The sequence below is a fragment of the Crocodylus porosus genome, unplaced genomic scaffold, assembly GCF_001723895.1.
Source record: "Crocodylus porosus isolate Cpor-Errol unplaced genomic scaffold, CroPor_comp1, whole genome shotgun sequence".
In the NCBI taxonomy this organism is placed as follows: domain Eukaryota; kingdom Metazoa; phylum Chordata; order Crocodylia; family Crocodylidae; genus Crocodylus; species Crocodylus porosus.
This window is the reverse complement of record NW_017728886.1, coordinates 120100792-120126554: the sequence shown is the minus strand read 5'-3', so window position 1 is coordinate 120126554 and position 25763 is coordinate 120100792. Positions and strand designations below refer to the sequence as shown.

General features: G+C 44.2%; 1 protein-coding gene across 1 annotated transcript in view; it reads left to right on the top strand.

Annotated features, from left to right (window-relative positions):
* ABCA13 (ATP binding cassette subfamily A member 13) overlaps window positions 1–25763 on the top strand; it is a 368570-nt gene that overhangs the window by 43402 nt on the left and 299405 nt on the right. Inside the window, 10 exon segments of the mRNA XM_019537509.1 lie at window positions 1619–1743; window positions 3945–4078; window positions 6974–7138; window positions 11114–11313; window positions 18904–19031; window positions 22692–22741; window positions 22937–23113; window positions 23497–23702; window positions 24919–25058; window positions 25498–25612. Coding sequence (XP_019393054.1) covers window positions 1619–1743; window positions 3945–4078; window positions 6974–7138; window positions 11114–11313; window positions 18904–19031; window positions 22692–22741; window positions 22937–23113; window positions 23497–23702; window positions 24919–25058; window positions 25498–25612 — 1440 coding nt within the window.

Sequence of the window (25763 nt, the reverse complement as noted above, 5' to 3'; positions counted from 1 at the left end):
CGGGGCAGTGGGGTGCTTCCCACTGGTGCACGCATCCTGAGAGGACATGGGGGCATGTTCCTCTGGATCTGCACATGGTGTGGGGTGGGCTGGCCCAGCGGTGTGGGGAGAGAGTGTGGCTGGGGCAGGGGCTGCACAGCTGGGGCGGAGTGCAGGAATGAGCCTCATGGTGGGGTGGCTCCCGTACACCCCAGGAGGGCATGGGGGGAGAGTGTCCCCAGATCTGTGCATGGGACAAGGCAAGCTGCTGCTATGGGCTGGGACTGGTGCTGGGCTCTTTCCAGTGGGGGCTGGGCCAGGCTGTGCTCAGTACACACAGTGGCGGTGCTAGGAGGGAGGTTTGAGGTGGGTATAGCAAATTCTGGGGTGGTTGCAACACCCCCCTCCAGAGCCCCCTCCCAGTGGTGCCTGTCCTGAGTGCAGCCCGGCCTAGCCCTTGCCAGAAAGAGCCTGGTGCAGCCCCAGATTCAGCCCACAGCTGCAGCCTGCCCTGCCCTGGGTGAAGATCTGGGGCCACATGTCCCCTGTGCCCTCCCAGGGTGTGTGCAGCTGGGGGAACCACCCCCCTCAATCTCACTGGATGAGCTACTTATACCCCAGCTGGGCATTGCCTTCCCCAGCCTCACTCCGTCCCTCACCACAGAGGCCTTGATCAAGGCTGCAAGTGACTCATCTGGTGGGTGTGGGGAGGGAGGCTCCTGCAGCTAAGTGCACCCTGGGAGGGCATGGGCGGGGGTGTGCCCCAGGATCTGCACACGGGGCAGGGCAGGCTGCCACTGCAGGCTGGGGCTGGCGCTGAGCTGTTCCTGGTACAGGGCTCGCCTGAGGCTGTGCTGGGGGTGGGCAGCATTGGTGCTAGAAGGGGGCTATGTGGGGGTGGGCACAACAAATTCTGGAGTGGCTGCAGCTCCTCCCATAGCCCCACTCCCAGTGCCACCACCGCCTGCCCTGAGCCCAGCCTCCTACTGGGAAGAGTCCAGTGCATTCCTGGTCTGAGCACAGCCAGCAGCAGCAGCCTGCCCTGCCCCACATGCAAATCAGTCCCCTGTCCAGCTCAGTCTGGTGCCCTGCTCTGGCTTGGCAGCCTCAGCCCCACTCCCTCCCCCACTGCTGGGGCCTCAGTCTGCACCCCCTCCACACCCCTTTCCTCACAAACACACTTACCAGCCAGACCTGGGCTCTCCTGGCCAACTGCGTGCTGTGCTGCAGCTGCATGCACACACGCAACATTTATCAGCCACATTAGATTGGTATACCCCCTAGGACCTTTTTAAGTACCCTTAGGGGTACGCATCCCCCTGGTTGACAACCACTGTCCTAGACCTTAAAAGCTGGATGCTGAAAATGGGAAAGTAACAGTGGAAAAGGCCTGGTCCTACCCTTTTCACTTGCATTTTCAACATCCCCTCTCAGTCACTGTGTGATTGAGGATACTGGGCAAGATGAACCTACAGTCTGAACCAGTAACTGGCAGTTCTTATGACACCCATCGTCCCAAAGGATTGTCATGAAAAGTCAGCTGGCTTTGCATCGTATTTCTCCTGCTCTTTAAAGAACACACTGCACTGCTGTAGTTTGAAAAGTATTTCCTTTTTTTTTTTTACATTTTTCCTTTCAGTTCCATAACATCTTTGGAAGAGTTGGATGTAATGCCATCAAACCAAAGTTTCTACAGATCAGTGAAATTAGGACTGAATACCTCTATCACAGCACTACATTTCTTAGAAGACTGGAGTCTGGAAGGTAAATGGTGTCTTTTTGTTTCTTTTAAAGATGGTCCAAGAATTTTAAGAATTTGGGGTGAAGGCAACTAGATGAGCTCTTGAAGAATTGATTATTTAATGCTGCTGCAATTTAAAATGGTATTGATTAGGATAGCCAGAGCCTTTTGCAGACATCTCCTTTAGTAGAAATCAGTGGATAGCACTGGTTATGGCAATCCTTTCATGGTGCCAGTTTTACAGTCCAAACTTACCATGTTTTGAGTACTCTTTACAATGAATTTTTTGGGGAGGATGCTTTGTAATTGGTATGTCTAGTTTCCAGGAATTGTGAAGAAGCTGAATTCAGTTTCAGCTTAGATCCAAATGAAAATGAATGCTATAGGTCAGGGCAAGATAGTCAAGGGAGCTAGTCTTTGTTCAAGGACTACACACGTCTGGGCAGAGAGTTTAAATAGGAAAGATGAGCTTTGGAAGCAGCTTCTTTCTGTGCATCTAGTAGGATGTGATTTTTTTCTTTTTTTGGCCTGCAATATAAACATGCTGTGGGCTTTTCTGTCACTTACATGATGCTCTTGAAAGCACTGTTGAGAAGTACTGCCCCACCCTCCCATGCCTGTTCTACATGTGCCAAACCTGGGAAAGTGGTGGTGAAGCTTAACTGGGGTGCTTCCTTCAGTTCTCTTGAGTTATTTGTCTCTGTCTCCCCTTTTCCTCTGCTATTCTTCAAGGTAAGATCAGGATCTGCTCAAGCTGGGTCACAGTCTTTTCTCTGGAGAATGTCATGCCAAGTCCTTTACATTTCTTACCCTTTCAAAACAAGGGAACTAGAGATCTGGTGCTCGGTCCTTGCACAGAGGTTGCCTATTAGAACATGCTGCTGTTGTTCCTATTGTTCCTTTACTTTTTTTCTGTGCTCTAAATTCCATTGTTATCCAAGCATGTGCAACAGAAAATGGGTTTTGTGTGGCTTTGATGAATGGAGGGCTTTCCTAGACAGTGGTTTGCATGGCACCTCACCTGTCAATTGCAGCATAACTTACTTTCTGACAGTCAAAATAATTATAGTTTGCAGTATAGTTACAGTGCCAACCAGATGTACATCTGTCTTACAGAGGGGAGAGAACTGAAGCCTGTGATAGTAGTCCACGCAGGCTATTCTGACTCAGGCTTTATCTAGCTGGTGGGGGTAACAACATCAGTGAAGAGAGTAGTATGAACATCTGTGCAGACTGGGCAATCTTGATGGAAACTCTGGCTAATGTATTTAGGCTCCAAGTCTATCATACATCCTCTACTATAGTTACCTAAGCTTGTTAGATTAAAGGCATATCTGTGTATGTGTATGTTGCAGTGTAGATTTGCCCAGCATTAAAATTTGAATAGTTTGTGAACACTCTAAGAAATGCAAGAGCAAATAAGTTACATCTTCATTCATAAAATTCAAACCTGTCTGCCCAATGTGGTTTCTTTTCCCTGCTCAGTGATTGTTCACTCCAGCACAGATACCTGCTGTTTCAATACTGCATGCTGAATTATACATGCTAATCCAGATAAATGGCACACTGCAGGGACTGTTGGCACTCACTGCATGGGGGAGCATGTCACCACCATCTGCTCTGCTGTTTACATCTGTGTTTTCCATGTTCTGTCACATTCTGAGCTGTAGTCTCTTTGTGAGAAGCCTGTTTTCATATGAGTGGCTGCGTCCACCTCTGGCTCTGAATGCCAAGTAAAGGTTAAATTGATATGGTCATATGAGAAATGTGACCATGTGCTTACCAAACTGATCAAAAAAGGATGGGGGCAGGGATTATACTGGATTCATAGGTGCCAGAGAGGTTTATCTACAGTACCAGAAGTACCTTTTGGGTACATGGGTTCTGACCTGGATAGCTGGGAAAATGGTTAGGTTCTCATAATTCCATCAAAAAGTTTCAGAGTAAGCAAGGCCCTATCCTAGCCTGTTGTCCCTGCAAGACTGCCAAGGGCTGCATGTGTGAGGCAGGGCCTGAATGAATTCAAACAGGATATGCAAAATGCTGTGCGATTCAGTATTTCTGTCTATAACTGTACCCATTGCATGTGAATATGCTCAAATTCTCTGTCGTAAAAAAGCTTATCAGGTTGCATAGGTCCTGTCAGATATGGATTAGTAAGCTATAGGATAGAACATGAGCAAAATGTGAGAAATATGACACCAGATATTTTTTTTTCTTACAGGTTCTCAGTATAACCTTTCTCTCTGGAATGTGATGTGGGATCCATATGCAGTCAAAATTGAACTTGAATCCAGATTTGGTTTCAGTGAACTTCATGCTAAGAAACTTCTGAATTATATGGCAGTGTTAAATAAGGTGGGAAACATAAAAATGTCAGTGCTCTGGTATTTTTTACATTTTGATGCTTTTATATTTTTATGCAGCCACAAGTAAGTGGCAGGGGGGCGGTAAGCACATATTTGGGGTGCTGGGGAAGGTGGGAGCAGTGGGCCTGATCCAGGCCAGCAGGGCAGGGGGCAAGTGGGGTGTTTACACTAAAGTGAAGCATAGAATGGTTAATGTAAGACAAGCTGGATAACATAGATCAGCGATAATACTGCTCTGGAGTGGTGCAACTTTGAGCTGTGTAACAAGTGCTTAATATTGGTTTCACATGTTAATGTGTGGACAATCCAGGTGTTAAGAGCTCCAGGAGTCATCCAAAATTATTGTGTAACAAGGCTCTGAGAGCAGCTTATCCATTTGTATAACTGATGCAAATGCAGTGTCATTTAATTAATTCAGTCATTGGTAAATTTGGTCTTCAGATTACTTGATCCATGAGGTAGTCACCTACTTAAATGGAATTAAAATTACAACTCCCTCCCCTTCCTTTACTGCTATAAATGATGATTGCTTTAGACTGGAATTGTTTAGCAGTTTTATCTAGAAGGTTTCCATTAATAAGGAAGGTTAAGATCCTATATGAAAGAAGAGACAAATGAGTCAAAGAAGGACATGCAATAATAAGGGATGCTTGACAACAATTAAGGTGAATGTCACTGTCACCTTTATAAACGCTACCTTGTATCACATGGTCCTTGCTAGATATGGGTGAAAGGCACACTCCTTATTTCAAGGAATGTTTCTTGTTTTCAGAAATTAGAAATCGCTGTCTTATAAACGTGTCCCCATGTACTGAACTGTAATCTAATGGATTTATATGGCATTTCTGGATTTATACAGCAATGGATTTATATGACATTTATATGGCATCTCCTTTTACTAGAGTAGGAAAGCTAGTTAGGAGTAAGATTAAAATGTCCCAAATTGAGAAAGAAGCATAAGTGTGTGCCTAGCTTTGTCTCATTGAAGTCAATTTATAATTTTTTAGAATTATAGATGTAGGTGAAATCAACAGTGCTACTTTAAAGCATAAACTTAGGCCAAAGCATTGACATCTTGCTGATATTTAATTTAATTTATTTTTTAATTCAGCATCCCTTTCCTATGTTGTTGTTTCTATAAAAGTCTAGTTATAATTTACTCTCTTTGTTGATATCTGTTTACAGACAAATGAAGTTCTTCTGCCAACACCCTTTCCCATGCTTGTGTACTAATTTGGTGGAGGATGTCTCTCATCATGTGTATTGTTTCTTCTGACACTACAAATGAGCTTTTTATATATAAAACTTAAATAAGAATGTGGCAAAAATTAGCAAAGTTAGGTCCCATATTTGGCTTTTGGTTAGTTAAGTCATTTGAGTGGCTTTGTAGAGATTTAAAGCCTTCCGTCAAGTGCCTTTCTTTATTAAACGTGTGATTGTCATGTGAGTTACATTTAATTAAACTCAGTGGAACTCTCCACATGAGCAAAAGTGGTGGAAAATGTGGTGTTTCTAATTCTGAACAAAATTTGACTTTAAAAGTCCTTTTGGGGAAAATCTTTAACCAGATTCATGGCTTGTTTCTTTTTTTCTTTCCCTGGACCAAAAATAACCATTATGATGATATAGTTTAATCCTGTTTAAATAAATACATACCTACAGAATAATCTATCATTTGTCAACTATGTCCTGTGTTTCGGCTAGAACACGTTGCCATTTATCAAATATCTCTTGTTTGCTGCTCACTACCTGAGTTTTAGGGGCAAATTTTCATGTGCATATCAAGGGTTTGCGCTGAAAAATTTTAAGCGGCTTGGTCATAGAATACCTTGGTTCTCAGTATTCTTGGAAGAGAATGGTCACTGAGGGCCAGGATGGTCCAGTAAACTGAATGAAGGACTATCAGTCACCACAGTGCTCTTGGTTTGTTGTGTCACCGTCAACCAGGCACTTCTGTCATGTTTATGCCAGCTGAGGATTCTGGTAGGGAGTCTCAGAATGGACCACGGCACAACTGCTCCTTGGCATGTTCCTCAAATGGTGCAAACATGCTGTCTGTCTCAGGTTGGTCATCTGTACAGTTGGGATCATATCTGACTCAGTTCACAAAGAACTATACAGGACTGTGACTGTCAGCCCTGAGCAGCCATCAATGTATAGAGAGTTTCATTGCCTTGCTGACTAGATGTTTTGAAAAAATTCTAGTGTTTCTGTAGTTAGAGATTACATGAGTCATAATTTAAACAACATTGTGACAGGGTTCTTGTTGGCATGGATTAGTGAGGGCACAGTGATTTTAAATACTCCTGTTAAAAAAGGGAGAGAACTTGTTTGGTAAATTTAAAAATTCTGACCTGGAAGTTGGATGGATTCAGCATGAGGAAAAAACCGTCTGGCCGCCCTCCCCAGCTCCTACTTCAGTTAAATTAGTTGTGTTAAAAACAAATCCAGTTTGATATATAATTGCATCTAAAAGCTTGTTTGCCTCTATGTATTTACACCAAAGCAGTTATCCTGGTGTAAAACTCCAACAGAGAAATGATTCATCCATATGAAACAAGATTTGCATCAGTGTCTTTATTCCAGTTTCAAAGTGGGAGCTCATGTCAATGTGGCCTCAATATTATGGGTACCCCAGATTAAAAGTTCCAGATGCAGAGGAACCCTGAAATGCACATGGCTGGTTAGTAGTTAATGAAGCTTCTGGTGCAGGATGCATTTGCAAGCTCTACTCTAAGATCACCAGGTTTGAATAATTGGCCTTTGTTCATCCTGAAAGTGGCCTCATGGCTATTCTTTTTTTTTGTTAGGTAAGTAAGCCAATATGAGTGATAATACCAAGCTGCTTTCTGACATGCTCATCTGTTTCTTGTGTCACTGCCAGATTCCCACTGAAGACACACTGGAGCATTTTGTGTGCTCATCCCTGTCCAACATGTCAGAAGTCGGAGCTGACAGTCGGGATAATGAGGGTGACTGTATCCCTGCATGGCTGGAGGCCAAACTCTATCTTGTCCATTCTGTCAACAAGATCAAACTCTATACACAGGTATGCTTTAATAGGTCAATTGCTAGAATACACAATTTTGCAGTATCCTCTTGGTCAGTGACTAACAATTATATAATTAAAACTTACGAATGAGGGCAGGCAACAATACAGTTAGTCAAATATTCAGCTGACAAAAAGGCAGGTGATGTTTTGCTTTAAAATAATAGAGTTCTTGCAATGAAATATACCATAGCACTGTTTATTCAGCCTCTAGGTGACCAACATTTCTAAATTAGTTGAAGCTCATTCTTTAAACCTGTCAGAACATAAGTGACATTTGGTCCAGTGCTGAGGCCCAGCCAAAGGAGAAGTCCTGCTTAAGTCTAAATTTGGATAGCACTGGGTGATGCTTACTGCACAGTGCTGTCAAATCCTGATGCTAAACATACTGACACTTCTGCACAGTCAATTAATCAACTGTGGGGTTAATTTGCTACCTGCAAATTTGCTACCAGTCAGCCTGGGCAGCAGATGGTGGGAGAACAATCACCTCCTCAATGTCCCCCTGCCCTGGCAGCAGGGAGCTCCTGGCCCTGACTCTGTGATCAGAGTGAAAGCTGGGAGATTGCTTCCTGCTCCAAGTAGCTGCCTGCTGCTGGGGTGGGCTCTGAGTGTGGAGCACAGGCGGGACAGTGTCCCCCTGGCCCAGCAGCAGGATGCCTTCACTCTAGCTCTGATTGGAGCCAGGATCCGATCAGCATGGGAACTGGGTCTCTCTCTGCCCCCTGTTTCAGTTCTCTGGGGCTCCTGGCTCCCCACAGGAGCAGGGAGCTGAGCTTCCTGGGACTGGGAATTTACCAGTGGGGCAGCTAGAACAGAGCCCCCGGCTGGGTGGGAAATCCTGTAGGACAGCTCCCGGCTGTCTCCAGCTGAGCAGGGAATCCCTGTCTAGCAGAGGGTTCACTGCTGTCCTGCCAGCAGATCGGGGCAGGGGTTAGGACCTGCCTCTCCCCGGCAGCTGTTTCCCAGCCCTGTGCCCTGATGGGGTGATCTGGGGAGGGGGCTAGGAAGAGTCCCCTCCCTAGCAACTCTTTCCCAGCCCCCTGACCCAAGTGCTTGAACAGGGCACAGGGCCTGGGAACAGCTGTGGGGAAGGGTCATAGCCCAGAGTTGGCTGGGACCTGCCCCAGATGGGGACAGGCCCTGGCCAGCTGCAGGGAAGCCCTGCTGGACACAGAACTTGTTCCTGCACCCATGGGGCAGGAGAGCTCTGCAGCAGCAGCTCTCTTACCTCATGTACATCAGGACCCCTTCCATGTGTATGGGGCCAGGAGACAGTTGTCTCCTGGCCCTGTGCTCCTTGCCAGCCCCTGGGTTAGTACCCATGGAGAGCCTAGAGCTCTTTGTGGTACTGCAGGGGGGCAGAGCAGGGTGGAAGCAGCCCTCTCCAGGCTGCTCCTGTTGGGAGTGAATCTGCTCCCAAGAGAGAGCATCTGTAGACATGCTCTCGGTGGGCTTCCTGCATAGTAAGCCTACTTCAAATTGATTGCACATATAGACCTGCCCACTGAGAACAGAATACAGGACTGCACTGTAAATATACTGTAAGTTCATCTATGTTAACTTTGCCTTTGTTATTTCTCTGGTCATGGTGAATAAGATGTACTGGGGTGAACAGTTCTGGAATCTCCATTGTGCCACCTAAAGGTTCTGCTGGTATAGGATGGCTTGGAAAACAAACTCCATCGTAGTCTATAAGGATATATATGTGTGTATTTTGTGCAAAAGAGAGGTTACACATTCCAGGTAGTCTCTTGGGGTAGGGAAATTAATTAATCTTAGCTCAAGGAAAGCCAATCTTAACTTGTCATTTTATTAGTGTTGGCCTTTCTGTCTTTTTTTGAAAGGGGTATTATTTAGATAATGGAGCTATAGAATTGTGTAACAATCCATTGTGCACAACTACTCCTGTCTCTGTCCTGAGGATAGCAAAACTGAGCTCATTTAAACCTTTGGATGCTTCAGTGCCTCTCCTGATAAATCTACATGGTGGTTATGTTGTGGCTTTAAAATTCACTTCTGAATGAACATATACCACAGTTTGTTTGTATTGTAGTTAAAGGAAAACCAGCAATTTATCTTGGATATTACTGTATAACTCTTGGCAAGTGCACACCATTCACTAGCAATCACTATAAGTAATGTATTAGGGCTGTGCAAAGCTTCAGTATCTGATTCGATTCAGAGGACATTCGGCCCAATTTGGAATCTCCAAATCCAAATCAGGAGACCAATTAAAAGCTCCAAATTGATTCAAAGCATGCAAATCAATTCAGAAAAGCTTCAGGTTTGGCCACTTCGAAGATTTGTCCAGACTAAACAGGCAGCAGGGGCTATGCCATGTTGCCACCTGCAGTGCATTGTGCCCCCTTCCCCCACGCTGGCTGGGCAAACAGGAGCAGGGCATAGGCCCAGCAGCTCGCCCTGCCAGGGCAGAGGCAGGCACAGCCAGAGGAGCTGTGGAAGAAGCCCCCATGGCTGTTCTGTCTGGCCCCATCTCCCTCCTGGCCCCAGACTGCTGGCACTTTAAAAAAATCCAACCCCTCCCCCCCCACCCTGAACTCACTGGCTCTGGCAGCAGGGAGTGGGGCCTCTGAGGGCTCATGGCAGAGCCCCCCTGTGCAGTGGGGGGCAGCAGGGATTGTGCCCCCCCACCTGGCACCTGTGCAGCAGCTGCCCCATAACATGGGTGCAGTGTGGCTTGGCAGGGCACTGTGTGCTGTCTGGGGCAGCTTCATCTGTCAATTGGAGCCTGACACAGCTCATCCCCAGAGGCCCTAGCTCCCAGACAGTGCACAGCGCCCTGCCAAGCCATGCTGTACTTGCGTGATGTGAAAGCTGCTGCATGGGTGCCAAGCGGGGGGGATGATCCCCACTGCTCCCCACTGCCCCGCACTGCACCCAGAGGCCCTAATTACCGCTGTCAGAGCTGGTGATTGCGTGGCTTTTTTTTTTTTTTTTTTTTTTTTAAGTGCCAGGACTAGGTTGGTGCCTGCAGGGGGCTGGGGCTGGGCAGGGCCGCCATGGAGGCTTCTCCCATGGCTCCCCCCACCAAGGAAGAGGTAGTTGCAGCCAGAGGAGCCATAGGAGAACCTGCAGCCACCCGGCTATGCCTGCTTCTCCCCAGCTGATCCGAATCACCGAATCTCTCTGAATTAGCGCTGAATCTTCCAAAGCTGATTCAGCCAAATTGATTCGGGACAGTGATCTGAATCTCTGAATCAAATCACTGTCCTCTGAATTGGCCAAATCCGAATAGAATGCTTTCCTGTTTGCACAGGCCTATAATACATGCTTCAGGCCAGTTTCCAGTGCTACGCTGGCACTCAGGAATTTCTTTCATGTACAGGGCATCCCTGATGTTGGAAAGCTGGTATAGGTGGTTTATGCCACTTGGTGTTTAAGGGGCATTCTCAGGACAGGGACAAAAAGCATAATCACTATGGAGTCACTGTAGCTGGCAGGATCTAGAGCCAGACTATAGGATTGTTTCACTAGGGAGCTGATTCATCGGAACAATTAAATTCATGTTTGACTTCAACATGGGAATAAGGCCATCAAAGGTAAAGGGACTATAAGTTCATGCTAAAAGCTCATCTTAATTGTATTTCAATTGAATGGGGAGACTGGCCTTTCAGTTGCTGACGGCTTCCTTTCTACCATTCTCTATTGCTTTGAGGGCAATTCTGTAAGACCTGGGATCTGGACTATTTGTATGTAGTGGCTAGTAAAAGAACTAAGAAGGTTGTATGTACGTTATCAGCTGTCATGTTTAATGTCATTTTTCATAAGGGCAATCCATTCTGATTAAGGAAATGGAGGAAGCTTTCACTGTATGTGATAAAGTCTAAAGGAGCAAAATCTGACTTCTTTGTTTTCATCTAACCAAGAATTTTTGTGTTCTGTGTAACAGAAAAAGCGGGTCCCATTTCATGTAACAAAAGCCACTGTGTTCCTTTTTAAAAATTCTGCTAGATATTTCAGCAGTGGTTCGGCAGCAGCAAGTTTCAAAAAATCCTTTCCAAACTCGGAGGAAATATCGTTGATCTTGTGTCTCAATATTCAAGCAACAGCGAGGCCTTGGAGACTGCTTCAGCGATAAATACCCTTATCCAATATTGGAATGAGAAACTGGAACCAAATTTTCCAGAAAGGCATAATGAAACTCAGGACATGTAAGTGACACTTTCCATCTCCTGTATTAACACACTTTGTAAGCTTTTCCTTCACAGTAGAAGCATCAGCTCTGATGCTAACAAGAGCAAAAAACCTTAAAGTTTTTGCTCTTAAGCTTCCCAAACATGATTTCATGCATTATTAAAATTAAAAGGGTAAATATCTTCTAAAAATACCAATTTATGCAGGGAGGATGAAAAAGTAAATAGCTTGCAGTGAATTTATCCAGATAATATTTACTTGGCTTATGAAATCCCATAGGTGAGTCAGGTGCTTTACAAACAACTGCTGCAAAAGTGATTAGGTTCTGTCCTGTAGATTGTAACCCCCTGATCTGTAAGTGAGGGATGCCTGCAACTCCCTTTGACTTCAGGGAGAATTGTGGGTACTTGGTAAGGTGCCAGGTGCACAACCACTCACATTTTTTTGTGAGCCACTTGCAAGGCATGCCAGCCCATGGAGGCCCAGTACAGGTCAGATCTACTCTGAATGTAAGCCCACAATGCATTTATAAATTGGAAAATGGACAATATATGTACACATGTATAGATTGTTAACTGCTATGCAGCAGGGCTCACTCTTGTACTTTTAAAATTATTTTTCTTTTAATGGAGTGGTTTAATAAAGATCTGTGATGGGCCTGTGGGATTGTCCTGGCAGGCTGCATATTTTTCACTCCTGTTCTGAGAATTTGTCCCTAAAACAAACCTAAAACAATGATGGCCAGTAATAGAAAAGGTGGAGGAATGTATGGGGCAATTAGTTTTTAGAGAGTAAGGCTGAAGGGACACTGACTGTTTAGAAAAAGATGTAAGGGAGAAGTTCCATAGGGATTAGAGAATGGGAGGTGAGAAAAGGAAATACGATATCCTAGTTAGACGGTATTTCCTCTATGAAGAAATTTGCAATTCCTTGATAGAGTTAAAGGGAGTGGGGAAAGGGAATAGATATATAGCACAAAACGTAAGAGCCTACGTTTTGTAAGCATAGGGTTTAAACAGGTAAGGGGCTTAAAAAGGTTCAGCCCTAGAGAGGCTGCAAAGACAGAGAGAGAACAGCTTTGTGGTGGAGGAAGTCCATGGGTCACAGAGTAGACTGGATATTCTGATAGGTAAATGTGTGGACAGCAGAGGGAAGGAGTGAAATATAGGGAGAGGTACTTGGCAGGGAGCTAGAGAGAGGTTCAGGATATTGACTGGACATTGTAGGATTTCTGTAAAATCTGGAGTAGAGAGATTAGAAATAATGAACTTGGCCCGAACTCTTGCTTAACAAAGTAGCACAGCTTGAAAATGTTAGGTGGGAAATTCCTTCACCCATGGCCTGGCAGTGGGGGTGCTCCCCTGGAAGGTAGAGAAGGCTGGTTTAAGTCCCCTCAGATAGAGAGGGGCCTTAAATTCAGGCCTTCCACATCCTCAGTGAGTGCTCCAACCACTGATCTATTTTGTAAAAGAAGGTCATCATCTCTCAACACCATCAGGACAAAGTGGCTGCATTGTCTTGTACAAAGTTTATTCCTACAGGTGTGTTAGGCACATTCTGGGCATGTCTACAAGACCACATCCTCCAGTGGCACTTGGCGAAGGGAGGAACTTCGAGTTAGAGGATCCTGGATTCTCAGGTTTGAGAACGGTTGCTGAGTTCCTCTGCCCTCACAAGATGGCAGCAGTGCTGTGCCATCCAAAAGCTGAACATGAGGCAATTGGGGGTGTTCACTAGTGAATATTGAAAGGATTTGGCAAGGATTGTGAGGGCTTAAAGAGGTGTTGAGTTTTCCCTAGCTGTAAAATTGGGTGAACAGGACTGCCTTCCTCATCTGGGTATGGGAAAGATAAATGCATTAAATACTGTGAGACATACAAAAAACTGGAACTCTTGGTTCTAAAATGATACCTTTTATTAGACCAACTGGAAAATGGCAAGAAAATTGTCCTTTTCTGCAAGCTTTCAGGATCAAAGTCCCTTTGTCAGGCTCTGGGAAAAGTGTGGATGGTACAAGATAGTAAAAAGTCCCCATAGGTAGGAAATAAACTTTATTTTCCCCCTACCTATGGGGACTTTTTACCATCTTTTACCATCTACACATTTCCCAGAGCTTAACAAAGGGACTTTGATCCCAAAAGCTTGCAGAAAAGGACAATTTTATTGCCATTTTCCAGTTGGTCTAATAAAAGGTATCGTTTTGGAACCAAGATTTCTAGTTTTTTATATGTCTTTTTGTATCAGACCAACACGGCTACCAAGTACACCCCTTAAATACTGTGACACACTTGCATACAACAGCTATGGAAGCTGTAAAAGGACCTTAGAGAATATGAAAGAGTGAATGCACTAGAGAGAGGACCCTTGAATTTAAAGATGCGTTCTAAAAGGAAAATAGTTTTTTCTGAATTCCTCTAATGTTTCTATGTTTGTTCTGTGCATCATTCAGTGATGTGACTCAAAGCACGAGACAGAGGAAGTCATTCTGACATTCACCCTATAAAGCTGTGATTAGCTTGAATATTCAATTTAGCATTTCATTTAATCATTAAGCACTGATTTTGTTTGTTTGGGTATTTTTGGAAGTGTCAAGAGGGTTGTTTTTCTTTTTTTCCCCAAGTTACTTTTAAATTTTTAACTCAGAAATATAATATGCCATGAAAATATTAAAAATACCCTCCCCCTGCTGAGAAAAAGAAAGTCCTTGGGATTCAAAGTGGACCTCTAGGCAAAGATTTAGAAAAAGACTTAAAGGTGCGGTGAAGTCTTTTGCTGAAGTGGGGCCTGAATTGTCAGTAATGTATGTAAAGTGCACAGATTGAGACTTGCCTCGGAAAGCTTCAGGGGAGGGGATTCCATGACTTCCCTGGGCAGCCTGTGCCCTTGTCCTACAGTTCTCACATCAGTTTCCTGAGATTTATTCCAAACTTGTGTTGCTGTAGTTTAAACCCATTTCCATGTATCCTGTCCTGTGCAGCAAAGAAAAGCAAATGCTTCTCTGTCATCTTTATGTCAGCCTTTCAGATATTTGAAAGCTACTGTTATGTCTGCTCTACTCTCCTGTTCTACAAACTAAACTAGGTCCTTCAGCCTTTCCTTACCACAGTTTGCTTTCCAACCCCTTCATCATCTTTCTCTTTCTCCTCTGGATTGTCTCTGTTTCACTATGTGCTGCTTAATATGCAGTATCCAAAACTCAAAACTGGGCTCAGTGCTCTCTCTTTCTGCATCTAAATCATTTATAAAAGAGTTAAACCACACTCCACTTAAAACCCCCTTGTTCATTTGACATGATCCATTGATATTCACACTTTGTTGGAGGTATTTTAGCTGATTATGTCTACATTTCCCTATCTTGTGAGGCTGTGTTAAAGGGCCATATTTGTAGAATACCCCCTCTGGTTGTCATTAATAGTCCTTGCCAAATACAAATCGTTTATTGGCTTTCCTTTCCTGATTTTGTTCCTATATATTTGTGGTATTTATTTGTATAATTCATTAGTGACATGCCCTTCCCACCATTACCTGCATGTATCTCTTATGTGTCAGGGTGATCACAGAAGTGATATTTGTCATGCAATTAGCCCCCTGAAAGTGCTCTACAGCCATGGCCTGACAGTAGTGCATTGCTGCAGAGCACTTTAAAAGTGCCTAATCATGCAACAAATTAATCCTCATTTAATGAGGTTTCAGATGAAGGTGCTCCAAAGTGGAGTGCCTTCTGTGGTGGGCCACTAGGGGGTGCTCCTGTGTTGAGCCACCCACCGCACTGCACCCAACCACCTTCCAGGCTCCAAGTGCCTCCCTGGGGGTGCCTCATGTCTGGCCATCCCCCTTCCTGAAGCACACCCGCTAGCCTGGGGTAAAAACTGCCACCATCCAGGGCTGGCTTTATTCTGGCTCCGTGCACCCTGGTAAACACAGGACTAGTAGCCCTCGGGGGTACTTGACTAACTTCAGGCACTTGGAGGTGTTTCTCTTGGAAGCACAAGTAGTAGTCTCCCTTAGTCAGCTGAACCAAGGGGACCCCAAGGCATAATCTAGACCCACACCCAATAAGTCTCCTATGCTAGGTACAAAGGAGAACTTTATCGGTTACAAGGGGTAGGGCTGGAATAAGGTACAGGGTAGAGCAATATCAGAGAAATCCCATAGAGCAAACCCTGGCATGGCTGGGTAGCCTTTGATCATGCATCGGAGTTACTGCAAGCTATATATCTAGTTAGATGTCAGGTGGCTTACTCACAAGTATCATCCAGAGGCAGGTGGAGATTCCCTCTGGAGGCAGGCAGTTCCTTAATCATAAGTTTTGAGAGAGAGAGCAAGTTTCAGATGGTCCAGCTCTTTTCTCTCTGAGTCTTCCTCATGGCTGCTGCCTCCCACCTCCTGTGCAGTCCTTAACTTATCTAACCCTTATGACCTCATTTACCTGGTCCAATGGAGGCTAGCACCTGTTGGCTGTCAGCCAACCACTTTGAAATGCATCACTAATTGCTGGGCAGACTGGCAGTCCCTAGCTCCCCAGGGAGTCCAAGCCCCTCACCCAGGTATGTGATGCCAGTCATGTAGGCAGAGGGAGCGGGTTTCCCCCTCCCTCAGGAATGTATCCAGCTCAGGTTACCTAAAGAGATAGGGTAAGGTGTCTGTAGGGCCTATCTAACCAAATTGTCACAGAGCAGAGTTTTTGGGAAGAAACAGAGGTGGCCTTCTGCCACACCTTCATTAACTTCTGTTTGTCTCTGCGTGTGAACAGGGCTAGGCTGCATCAGCTCAGGCCTACCCCAGGTGCTGTTTTCAGGATGGGAGGGCGCTCCAATCTGGGGTTTGCCCAGCCTGTGCCTAGAGGTGGTTGTGGGGAGGAGTGGATTGGAGTCCCCTACCTTGGGACGGGGTGGTAGGGAGGGGTTGCAATCCACCTGCTCCCCCCACCCCTCACTTCCAGCACAGGCTGGGCAAACCCCAGACTGGAGCTCCCTTCCCTGCCTTCTCCTCCCTCCCATCCTGAAGACAGCACCAGAGCAGGGAGCAGGGCTAGGGGAGAGAAGCTATAAACAATAAGCCTTTCACCACTGGATTGGCTTCAAAGTGGAGCTCAATTTTTTCCCCCCTCCCCCCAACCTTTCCCCACCCCACCAACCAAATGGGGATCAGGGGGTTTGCTGTAACTCATGGCACTTTCTGTGAAGTGAGCCGCACATCTGTCAGTGTTCTCAGTCTCTTGTGGTTCCTCTAAACAAAGCACAACTTGTAAGTTTGGGTCTTTCTGTTTGAAGAAAAATGCTCTAAGACTTCATCAGTTCATTCACATACCAGTCCTTGTCATGCAAACATGAGTTAGTAATCAAATAAGCAGCTGCATAAACTTGAGATTAGAGTAATAACTATAATGGCACATCTACATATACACATATATGGCTTTGGCCACGTGTTCATTTTTCTGGTGCTACAAAAATAGAGTACTATGAAGATGTCCACATATTCAGAGCTCCCAGCTGGAGCACTGCAATTATGCTCTCCAGCCAAGGGATGATAAAGCGCTGTTTCTTTTCTCCTCCCACTCTAGGGGTGTCTGTCAGTGTGTCCGATCACTAGCAGCCTGCCCTCTCCTCTGCTAGGAAAAGAGGACCAGGCAGACTTGTCCCCCTTCCCTGGCAGGGGAGGGGGCAAACTATCTTTGGCTGCTCTGGGTCCCAGGTCCCAGAGTGGTATCTCTCTTTACCCCTTGCTACACTTCCATGGGCAGCACAGTGCTGTGGTTGCAGTCCTGTGTCCTGGAGCAGCAACCCTCCTTATGCCACAACATTCCTCCTTATGTCACAGCCCTCCTTATGCCACAACTGCACAGGCAGCAGCAGCAGCAGCAGCTCTCTGCTCATTCACTATGGCAAGAAGAGGTGTAGCCTAAGGTCCTGGCTTTGGGGGGGCCCTGTGGATAGTGCTGTACAGTTCCTGCTGCAGCTGCCATTTACCATTGGCTTCATGCTCTGGTTGCTTCCCACCCCTCCTGCTCTGTTCATCATGCCCCTGCCCTGCACAGGTTGATATGCCCTGGGCCCCGCACACCCCTAGGGACGGCTCTGTGTGGATCTGTCATCTTAGAGTTACAGACGGCCTGAGGTATGCACGCTAGCTTTCTGTAGTGCTAAAAGGTCATGTATAGCAGTACAAATTCAAAGCGTGTCCAAGGCCTATATATGTAATTTCAAAAAGGGCTCCCAAGGCTATGCAGCTATTACAGGTTCCCCCCCTATCTTTCATGAACTTGTTCTTATGAAAGTTTCCAACACAAATTTCTTATTGGGTTTAAATTGCCTGGTTTATTATCTTTTAATCCAAATGTAAGCAATTTTATATTAAGATGTCATCAGGAGGCCTGTTTGATGCTTCTTTTATAGCTAAAGCTTTCTTATTCTTCTAATGTATTACAATTATCGTTTTAGCAGTCAGTCACTGGGCTAGTAGAAATCCATCCGGTTGATGCTTTAGAGATGCATTCATTTCCCTGAATGCCCAACTCAAGTGGAAACAGAAGCCTGGAAAGAATTGATTGCTCTTTAATTTTAGGAATTCTAATTCAAGACACAATTTAAAATAAAACTGAGCAATTGCTCTAAGTTATCTGTGAGAAATGGAGAGTTTAGGGGCTCCATTATCCTCCTCTGTAAAATAGGAGCAATGCTACTTATTCTAGATAAAGTCTAGAAACATACTGCACAGGCTACAACCATAATAAAGTGGTAAATTGTGTTGCACATGCTTTGTGGAGGAGGCTGAAAAACTTAAGACTTGCCCAAGAAGAACTGTAGTATATGGACAAAAGAGAAGATGAAAATCCAGAAGGATGTGTTGCAGTCCTATCTGTGATAGTGTCCTTGGAATGCAAATGTTGCTACCAAAATTCTACTCCTTTTTTTTTCTTGTTTTGTAAAATTCTACAACTAATTTGTTTGTAGAATACTTAAAAATGCCAAAGCATTATTAAAGTCAGTATATGGAAAAGTGAGGAACACAGCCTTGGCTGGATGTACAAATCTTGGTTTCAGCCTACTGGCACTAGCCATTGAGTAGCTTGCTTTTGCTTCTTTGGGACTTGCATATACAAAGTGTTGTTGTCTGGGAAATTACGAAATTTTATGAGGAATAACAGTTCATTTTGTTAAAAATTTGTTTCCTGGAACGCTTAAAATAAGGACAGTTTCATGTAACAGTAACACTTTTATTCTTCCAGTACATAAGTATTAAAAATAAGTTAAACACACGGTTGCCCACATGACCAAGTCTGTCTTCCAGCCTGGGATGCTAGTTAGTGAACGCTTGGATGCTAAGGGGAAGAGTTCTTATTCCTGCATATACAGGGAGAGTTTTGTAGGATTGGGTATTGCCAGTAGGAAGCCTCTGGGTTAAACTGTTCAGAAATTGAGCAACATATTTTGAATGCAGCTTTTCACAACAGGAAGCTGTGACTCTTCCATACTGTTGGTATAACAAATAATAAAGCAAGTGATATTGTGAATGTACAACAAATGTAAGGTAATTTTGTAGGAACCCATATTTTGTTGCTGATACAAAAAAAACCTACAGAAAAATCCTCATTCTTTTGTCTACAGTATTCTGCATGTGGAGAAACTACAGACTCTGACTGAAAATTTGCCTCAATGGCCTGTTATGAAGAGGCTGATTCTGGTAGATGGAGCTATGAGGAATATAGTAACTCAGAATTTATATTTCACTAAAGGTAAAAATATTCTGTGGTTACTAGTTGCAAGTTCCCAAATGACTGCTGTAGCCTTGATCGATAGCATACTGGGAAAGCATTGAGACTATATAATGCATATACCATGTTTCAGATATGTACCATGTCTCCAGTGTTTGTCAAATTTTGTTCCGTTAAGTGATGGTAAAACACAATGCATGATGTTTTTCTACTCCATAGGTTCAGCAAATAAGTCGCCCTACAGCTCCTTTGGTAATCTGCTTTCCTTTTGGTGAACTGATGCCTGTCTGATGATGCCTACTTTTCTTCCCCTACCCTCAAAGATTTAATTGATGAAAATGATAACCATTTTAATTTTATAAAATAAATGTAATCTTTTACAAAGATTGACCTGAACCAGATTTCCAGCTCCAAGTAACCGTTAAATTTCTTGAAGTTTTGCATTTAGTTCTACGTCTAGTTTCAAGATTTGTGGCTGGCCCATATCTGTAATGGAAGCAGAACCCTGGTTTAAGGGCCCGTGTGCAGAAGTGTAGACCTGGGAATGGATCTGATTAGGGATGGGTGTAAGCACAACCTAATTTGTCATGTCTCTTCCTTACTGTGTTGCCCTGTGGGGTCAGGCCAATGCTCAGGATCTCAATATCATGCTGTTAGGCAGGAGGGCGTGGTGTACAATTGAACACGCACGCACTCAAATCAATTGGGTACATATATACACACACACACACACTAGGTGCCTACACCCACACACTACCAACTCAGGCGCACGCACACATCCAGAATTACCAGTCTAGGCACATACACACTATACACACCGAAAACTACACAAGTCAGATGTCAATACCCACACACGCAGTACACATACATGGATCGCGAACTCCGATATCATGCACACAATGTCATATATGTATATTCACCAATTCACACACTAATCACCTATCTACGCATACACATGGGTGAGTTCCTAACTTGGATGGTATGGTATGTATGTGTGTGTTTGGGGTACTTGGGATACCTGAGGGAAGGTTAAGGTGAGAGAGAAAGTGTAAGGAGTGAAAGTTGCCAGAACTGGGATTAGAACTGGTAGACTAGACAGAAGCTGGCTGAGGAATTGAGGCTAAGGGTTACTTAAGGTCATGTGGCCCCAGTGTTACTCAAGGTCACTGGTGCAAGGGAAAAAGCCCAGTGGCAAAGAAGAGACAGCAAGGAAAGAGAGAGAGGCAGACAGCTGGGAGCTTGGGGCTGGAAACTGAGGCAGACAGCTGGGAGCTTGGGGGCAGATAAGTGGTGGCAAGGAAGAAACAGTCAGGAGACGGACAAAAACCCAACTCAGGGTTTTAAAACAACAGTTTTATTAAACAGACACACTACACAGCCCTATGAAGTTATTGGTACACACTCACACAAACTCATACACTCACAATGGCAGCAGGAGAAAGAGACTCAGTGGAAGGGTTGGAGTTCAGGTAGGGAAGAGAAGCAAGTCCTTGGTTGAAGAGAGGGTGGAGTGTGATAGCTACCTATCCAGGCTGGAAAGGGGTACAGTAGGTGTTGTCCAGAGGTGGGTCACCGGCAGGGCCTCTGGTTGGATAGGTGGCGTGGCATGGCGCTGGTCCAGATGGAGAAGGTGTCCCAAGGAGTTAGTCTTCACTACCCCTTTTTATGGGGCAGACTACCTCTGATCTCCAATGGGGAGGGCCTGTCCAGGCAATGTCAGTCCTGTTCCAGAGGGTTCCAGGTGTTCTTACTGAGCATGTGCAGCCTTAGCTCAAGGGTGGGTTGCCTCATCTTCTGTTTCTTGAATGCTGAGGGTGGTTCCAAGGGCTGGGTCATTGGTCCAAGTATTGGTTTTGATGGCTCAGTCATTCAGAAGGAGCTATTTTTAGACCTACTGCCATTGTCTCTCAAGCACCCTCATTTATCCCTATTCATTCAGGAACCAAATTACATAGGAAGGGTAGGTATGAGTCATAGGTTACAACATACTTACACAACAGGGCATGGGGACAAGATGCAGACTTGACAAACAAAATGGAAACTTGACATGACTTATGCTAACTTACATATATAGGCCTAAATCATATAGTATCAGTAAAACAGTAATATAGGCCAGTAAAAATCAATATAAATGTCATAATTAAACAATATAAAGAAGGAGGAAAAACAAAACAAATACAACTTGCTACCAAAATAAAATGCTGAAGCTTATCCTATGTCTTAGTGCACTTATACTTATCTATAGGGAATAGAGAGGGAGAGAAAAAGTCAGAAATGGTTGGGGAAGGGGAGGGAATGCATTTTAAAAGAAAAAAAGAAAGACTGGGGGTTTTGCTACAATTGGATAACTGGTTGTATTGACTATGTATCGTGAACACATGGACAGGGATGGATTCAGAGTGGTTCAGTGGCTCAGTCACTCCCCCCACCCCTTCTTTCTGACTATACAGTGGGAGCAGAAGCTGGGGATTTCAAGTTACTAAAGAAGGTAAAAATTCTTTCTTTTCCTTTCCTCTCCATTCTCAGAGGCATGTCCCCTCTGCTCTCTTCCCCTCCTTTTCCCTTCTATTCTTCCCTCCCCTCCCTGCTGCTGCCACAGTCCTTGCTGTCCTGGGGGTGGGGTGAGAGGAGCTCCAGGGCTGCTCCAGCCCACCACTGCAGGGGCCAGGCTCTGCCTGGGACAGCAGCAGCAGCAGTGGTGGAGGCAGATAAGTTCTGTCTCCTGCCTTGTACCCTTGGGTATTCCATACCTGACCAGAAGCAGGCATGGCCGGGGGGGAACATGGCTACCCTCTTTTTGCTGCTGCTATTATCATGGGTCAAGCCTGGCTTTGTGCAGCCTTGTTGAAGGAGTTCTGGAGGTCCCTTCACCCCCAGGACAATGTCAGCGGCAGGTCAGGGAAAGGGGACATAGGGTGGGGAGGGAAAGGATGTGCCTTTGAGTGGAGAGGTGAAAGGGGGTGGGGTGAGGAATTCTTACCTGCTTTGAGGACTTAAAATCCCTCCAGTGGCATGGTCTGCCTGTCCCAGAGGGGAGAGGGGGCAGCCAGTCCACTGCTCCCACAACTCCCTTTGCAAAATGCTGGATCCATTTCTGAACAGCATGGGTGATCATAGGACCAAAATTACTCCTTGTTAGAGGACCCCTGGGAAATGCAGATCTAAAACTGTAGGTGGCATAGAGGTGGAGGAGTTATATTGTCTGTGCAGGCATTGTGCATGGTGCTTTACAGAGCACCAAGGAAGCATGGATATCACACCCTTAAAGAGGAGGATGTGGGTATCCTTGCTCACAGGGACAGTAGTGCTGGCAAGAGTTAGGGGGATGACTCTTGGACTCATTCCCTTTCCACCTGTTCTGGTGAGGATTCTTCCACTGTGGATGCTAGACAAGCACTGTGCACTTTGAGTGCAGAGGGCAGTGGTACACAAGCCTTTGGGTAAAAGGACTGGTCTCACCTCTGTACCCAAAAACAACTGAGAGCCTATTGATAGGTATTACATGTAGACTGAACCATATTCTTTGTGGTCTAATTGTCCAGAAGCTAGTTCTTCCATTCAGACCAAACCAAATAATTTGGTGTCCCAAATATTTTCTGTACCTCAGAAAAAAAGAAATAAAGGATGCATGTTTTACAGAATTTTTACATCACTTGGAAAAAGCGCTCCCCTTTCTTCAAGATGGACTAGTGTATCTGGACATCGAAACACTCTTTTGGGAGTTAAAGCAGGTAAGTCGTATTTAAAAAACAATAAATAACGTTGTGTGTGTCAAATAAACTGGGTCACCATACTGCTTTTTATGGTTGGTTTGTGTTTATTCGCTCTAGTGTTTATATTCCTTAATGTGGAAATGGTCTCTCAGAGTGAATTTAAGTCCATTTTTTCACATATTACATTTTGACAGTATATTAATTACATTTTAGACATTGATGAGTAATGCTTCCTATATATGCGAGGATTTGCTTACAGTATTTGAGAAGGCCCTTCATCTTCCTCCAAACTCTGAAGTCATAGATGTTCTAGCAAGATTTGTGTGCCATTACAACAATTCAAATGAGGCTTTTAAGTTAAGCAGTCAAATCCAGTCAATAAAGGAATCTGTAAGTATTTTTGTATGCGTCTTTTTTTTAATACATTTAACACCCAAAGTAACTTAACTGAATGGTTATCACAGAATTAAACTAACTGTGCCAGTGACTTTGAATAGTATGGCACTGCAGTAAATCAAACCAGTTAAAAGAAACTTATGGCAATACATATACAGACCAGATGTGTATTTTGTGTATAGGTGCCAGTTTGCCTATGCTACTCCCAGAAAAACAAAAGGACTTGAGGTTCTCTTTCTCATCTTGACTAAACCTACCTAAATCAGGAATAATTCCAGTGGAGTCAATAGAGTTATATTAGTCTAAGAGAGAGGACCCAAGTATCAAAGACTCTTTCCTTTTGCTGTTTATAAATTGTTGCCTTTTTTCCCCCAAAGGTCTTACTTCTGCAGAAAGTAATTCATGGACAACAGAGCCTGCCAGATTCAATAATGGAAGAGTTTTTGGGATGGCAAGAAATAGAACAGCAGCTCGCTGAAAATAGTGCTTCTTACTGTAAAATTAATCAGCTGCTGAGCACAAAGGCACCATCTGGAGAGGATGTCTATTTCAGCTCTTGTCAGGAGCAGCTGCTCCTCTCATTGTAAGCATCACAAATGGCTTTTAGATGTAAGGGGCCTGATTTTGCTTCCTCCCTGACCCCATTCTAAATTGAGGAGTAATTTCAGTGAAGTCAAAGGAGTTAAGCCAAAGTGAAACCTGTGTAAATAAGATAAGCACACTAAGCCTGGTAGCAATAAAATTTTCTTAAATATAATGAAATGTTGTTGTATTTCCCATCAAAAATAAATCATAGGCACAATGCGGTTAATGTAAAGTTAGATTTACAGTCGGCAGATGCTTTCAGGCACTTTCTTAGAGTTCAGGCCTACAATGATGCAGTTACAACAACAGCATCTCACATGTGATTACACTTGTGGGATTACATTTATGAACATGACTAACCTTGTGCACAAGTTTTGTGGCATGAAGTCACTGTATATAGTAAGCTTGGTTTGTTTTCAGACCTGCCAGTAGGCTTGAATCATCTCCCATCCAAGCTGCAGCCAAAAATGGCATTAATTTATGCAAGAGTAGAACCAAGAGTGTGGCTTGTATAACCATATTAAAGGTTAGATAATTTAGTTTCTATTTTTTTTATCATCCCGGGGTTTTGGGTCCTTTTTTCCCCCTGTCGGTCAAAAGTGGATTTTTCTCCCTGACCTATTTCTAAGTGAATTTGAACATGACAGGACTGCTTTGTTTGCTTCTCTTTTTTGAGCAGTAGCTGGAGGGATGATAAAACACCCCTGGGAATAGCACTTGAGTAGCATGGTAGAGCCAGTGAAGGCAGCATATAAACTCAAAGTACAGTTTTTGTGCAGGGCATCTAGGAAAGTTTGCTATTGTTTTGAGTAAGCGGTGAATTATTAATACAAAATAGGTATTTGGAAGATTTGCAGGATGTTACTTTTGGACTTTAAGCTTCTTGTCAATTCTATTTTTTTTAATGAATTCATGGAGCTTTTGCTCTACTTGACCACATATGTAGCACTAGTAGCCAAAGCTGCATGCAGTGCAACTCTGCTTATGTTGCCATTGGGGAGCATTTTGCCACTGATATTAAGGGAAGAAGTACCTAGTCAAGAGCCCTGCTTACTTTGAAATCAATAGGACTCCCCACATAAGTAAAGGAACTGGAAGATTTAGCTGCAAATAGACAAGGCAGCAGCTGCATGTGGACCCCATGTTTTTATTTAGAAAATTACTGGTCTGATCTATGATAAAATACCTGCTTTTTGGGTCCTTGATCCTTTCAGAGTTATTCGTACACTTGAAGAAATATGGTTTGGTTTTGAGGAGAACCCACACTGGAAGGATGTAACAACAGTTGTCAGGACAATGTGTGGCATAGCTCAATTTGTGAATGAGGCAAAAGGCTTCAGAAGAGGCCAGTCAGGTGAGAAACAAAGTCTCTGCATCTCCTGGTTCTCTGTGTATTTCTCAGGACAAAAGTTCCCAGAGCAATAGAGGCTGCTTTAAACATTATGGGCACCTTTGTTTCACTAATTTCAACAGGCCCTCACAGCTTGATCTTGCTGTTAAAGCTTCCTTGATGAGACAGTTGTCTCAGACAATTTGTTGGAACTAGACTGAAAGGATCACTCTGAATGAAAAGTGTGTTGGGAGATTCTCTAGCTTGTCCTTCTTGGTATCTAAATCCTTTACTAACATATACTTCATGAATTTCTCTGGGAAAAATTGTAGAATGTTGTCATTTCTCTTTCGATTCAACTCCAGCTGGATATAAATCCAGTGAGAATCTAGTCAAATGACCTCTGGGAGAGTTACAGATTCTTTGCTGAGCGTATTGACATAACACATTTTTTTTCCTGCAGATTATGCTGGATCATCCCTGTGTATTGGAAAAAATCTCAATTTTAAGGCCTTAATGGAATATTATTTAGCATTTCTGCAAAACTTATCAAATTCCCCATTTGCTTCATGGCCAAGGTAATTCAGTTTGAATTCTTCACTCAACTGTTTTTTGCAAACTCTTTTAAACCGTGTTTCATAGATTTCATAGACATTAGGGCTGGAAGGGACCTTGGAAGATCATCGAGTCCAGCCCCCCGCCCGAAGGGCAGGAAGTCAGCTGGGGTCA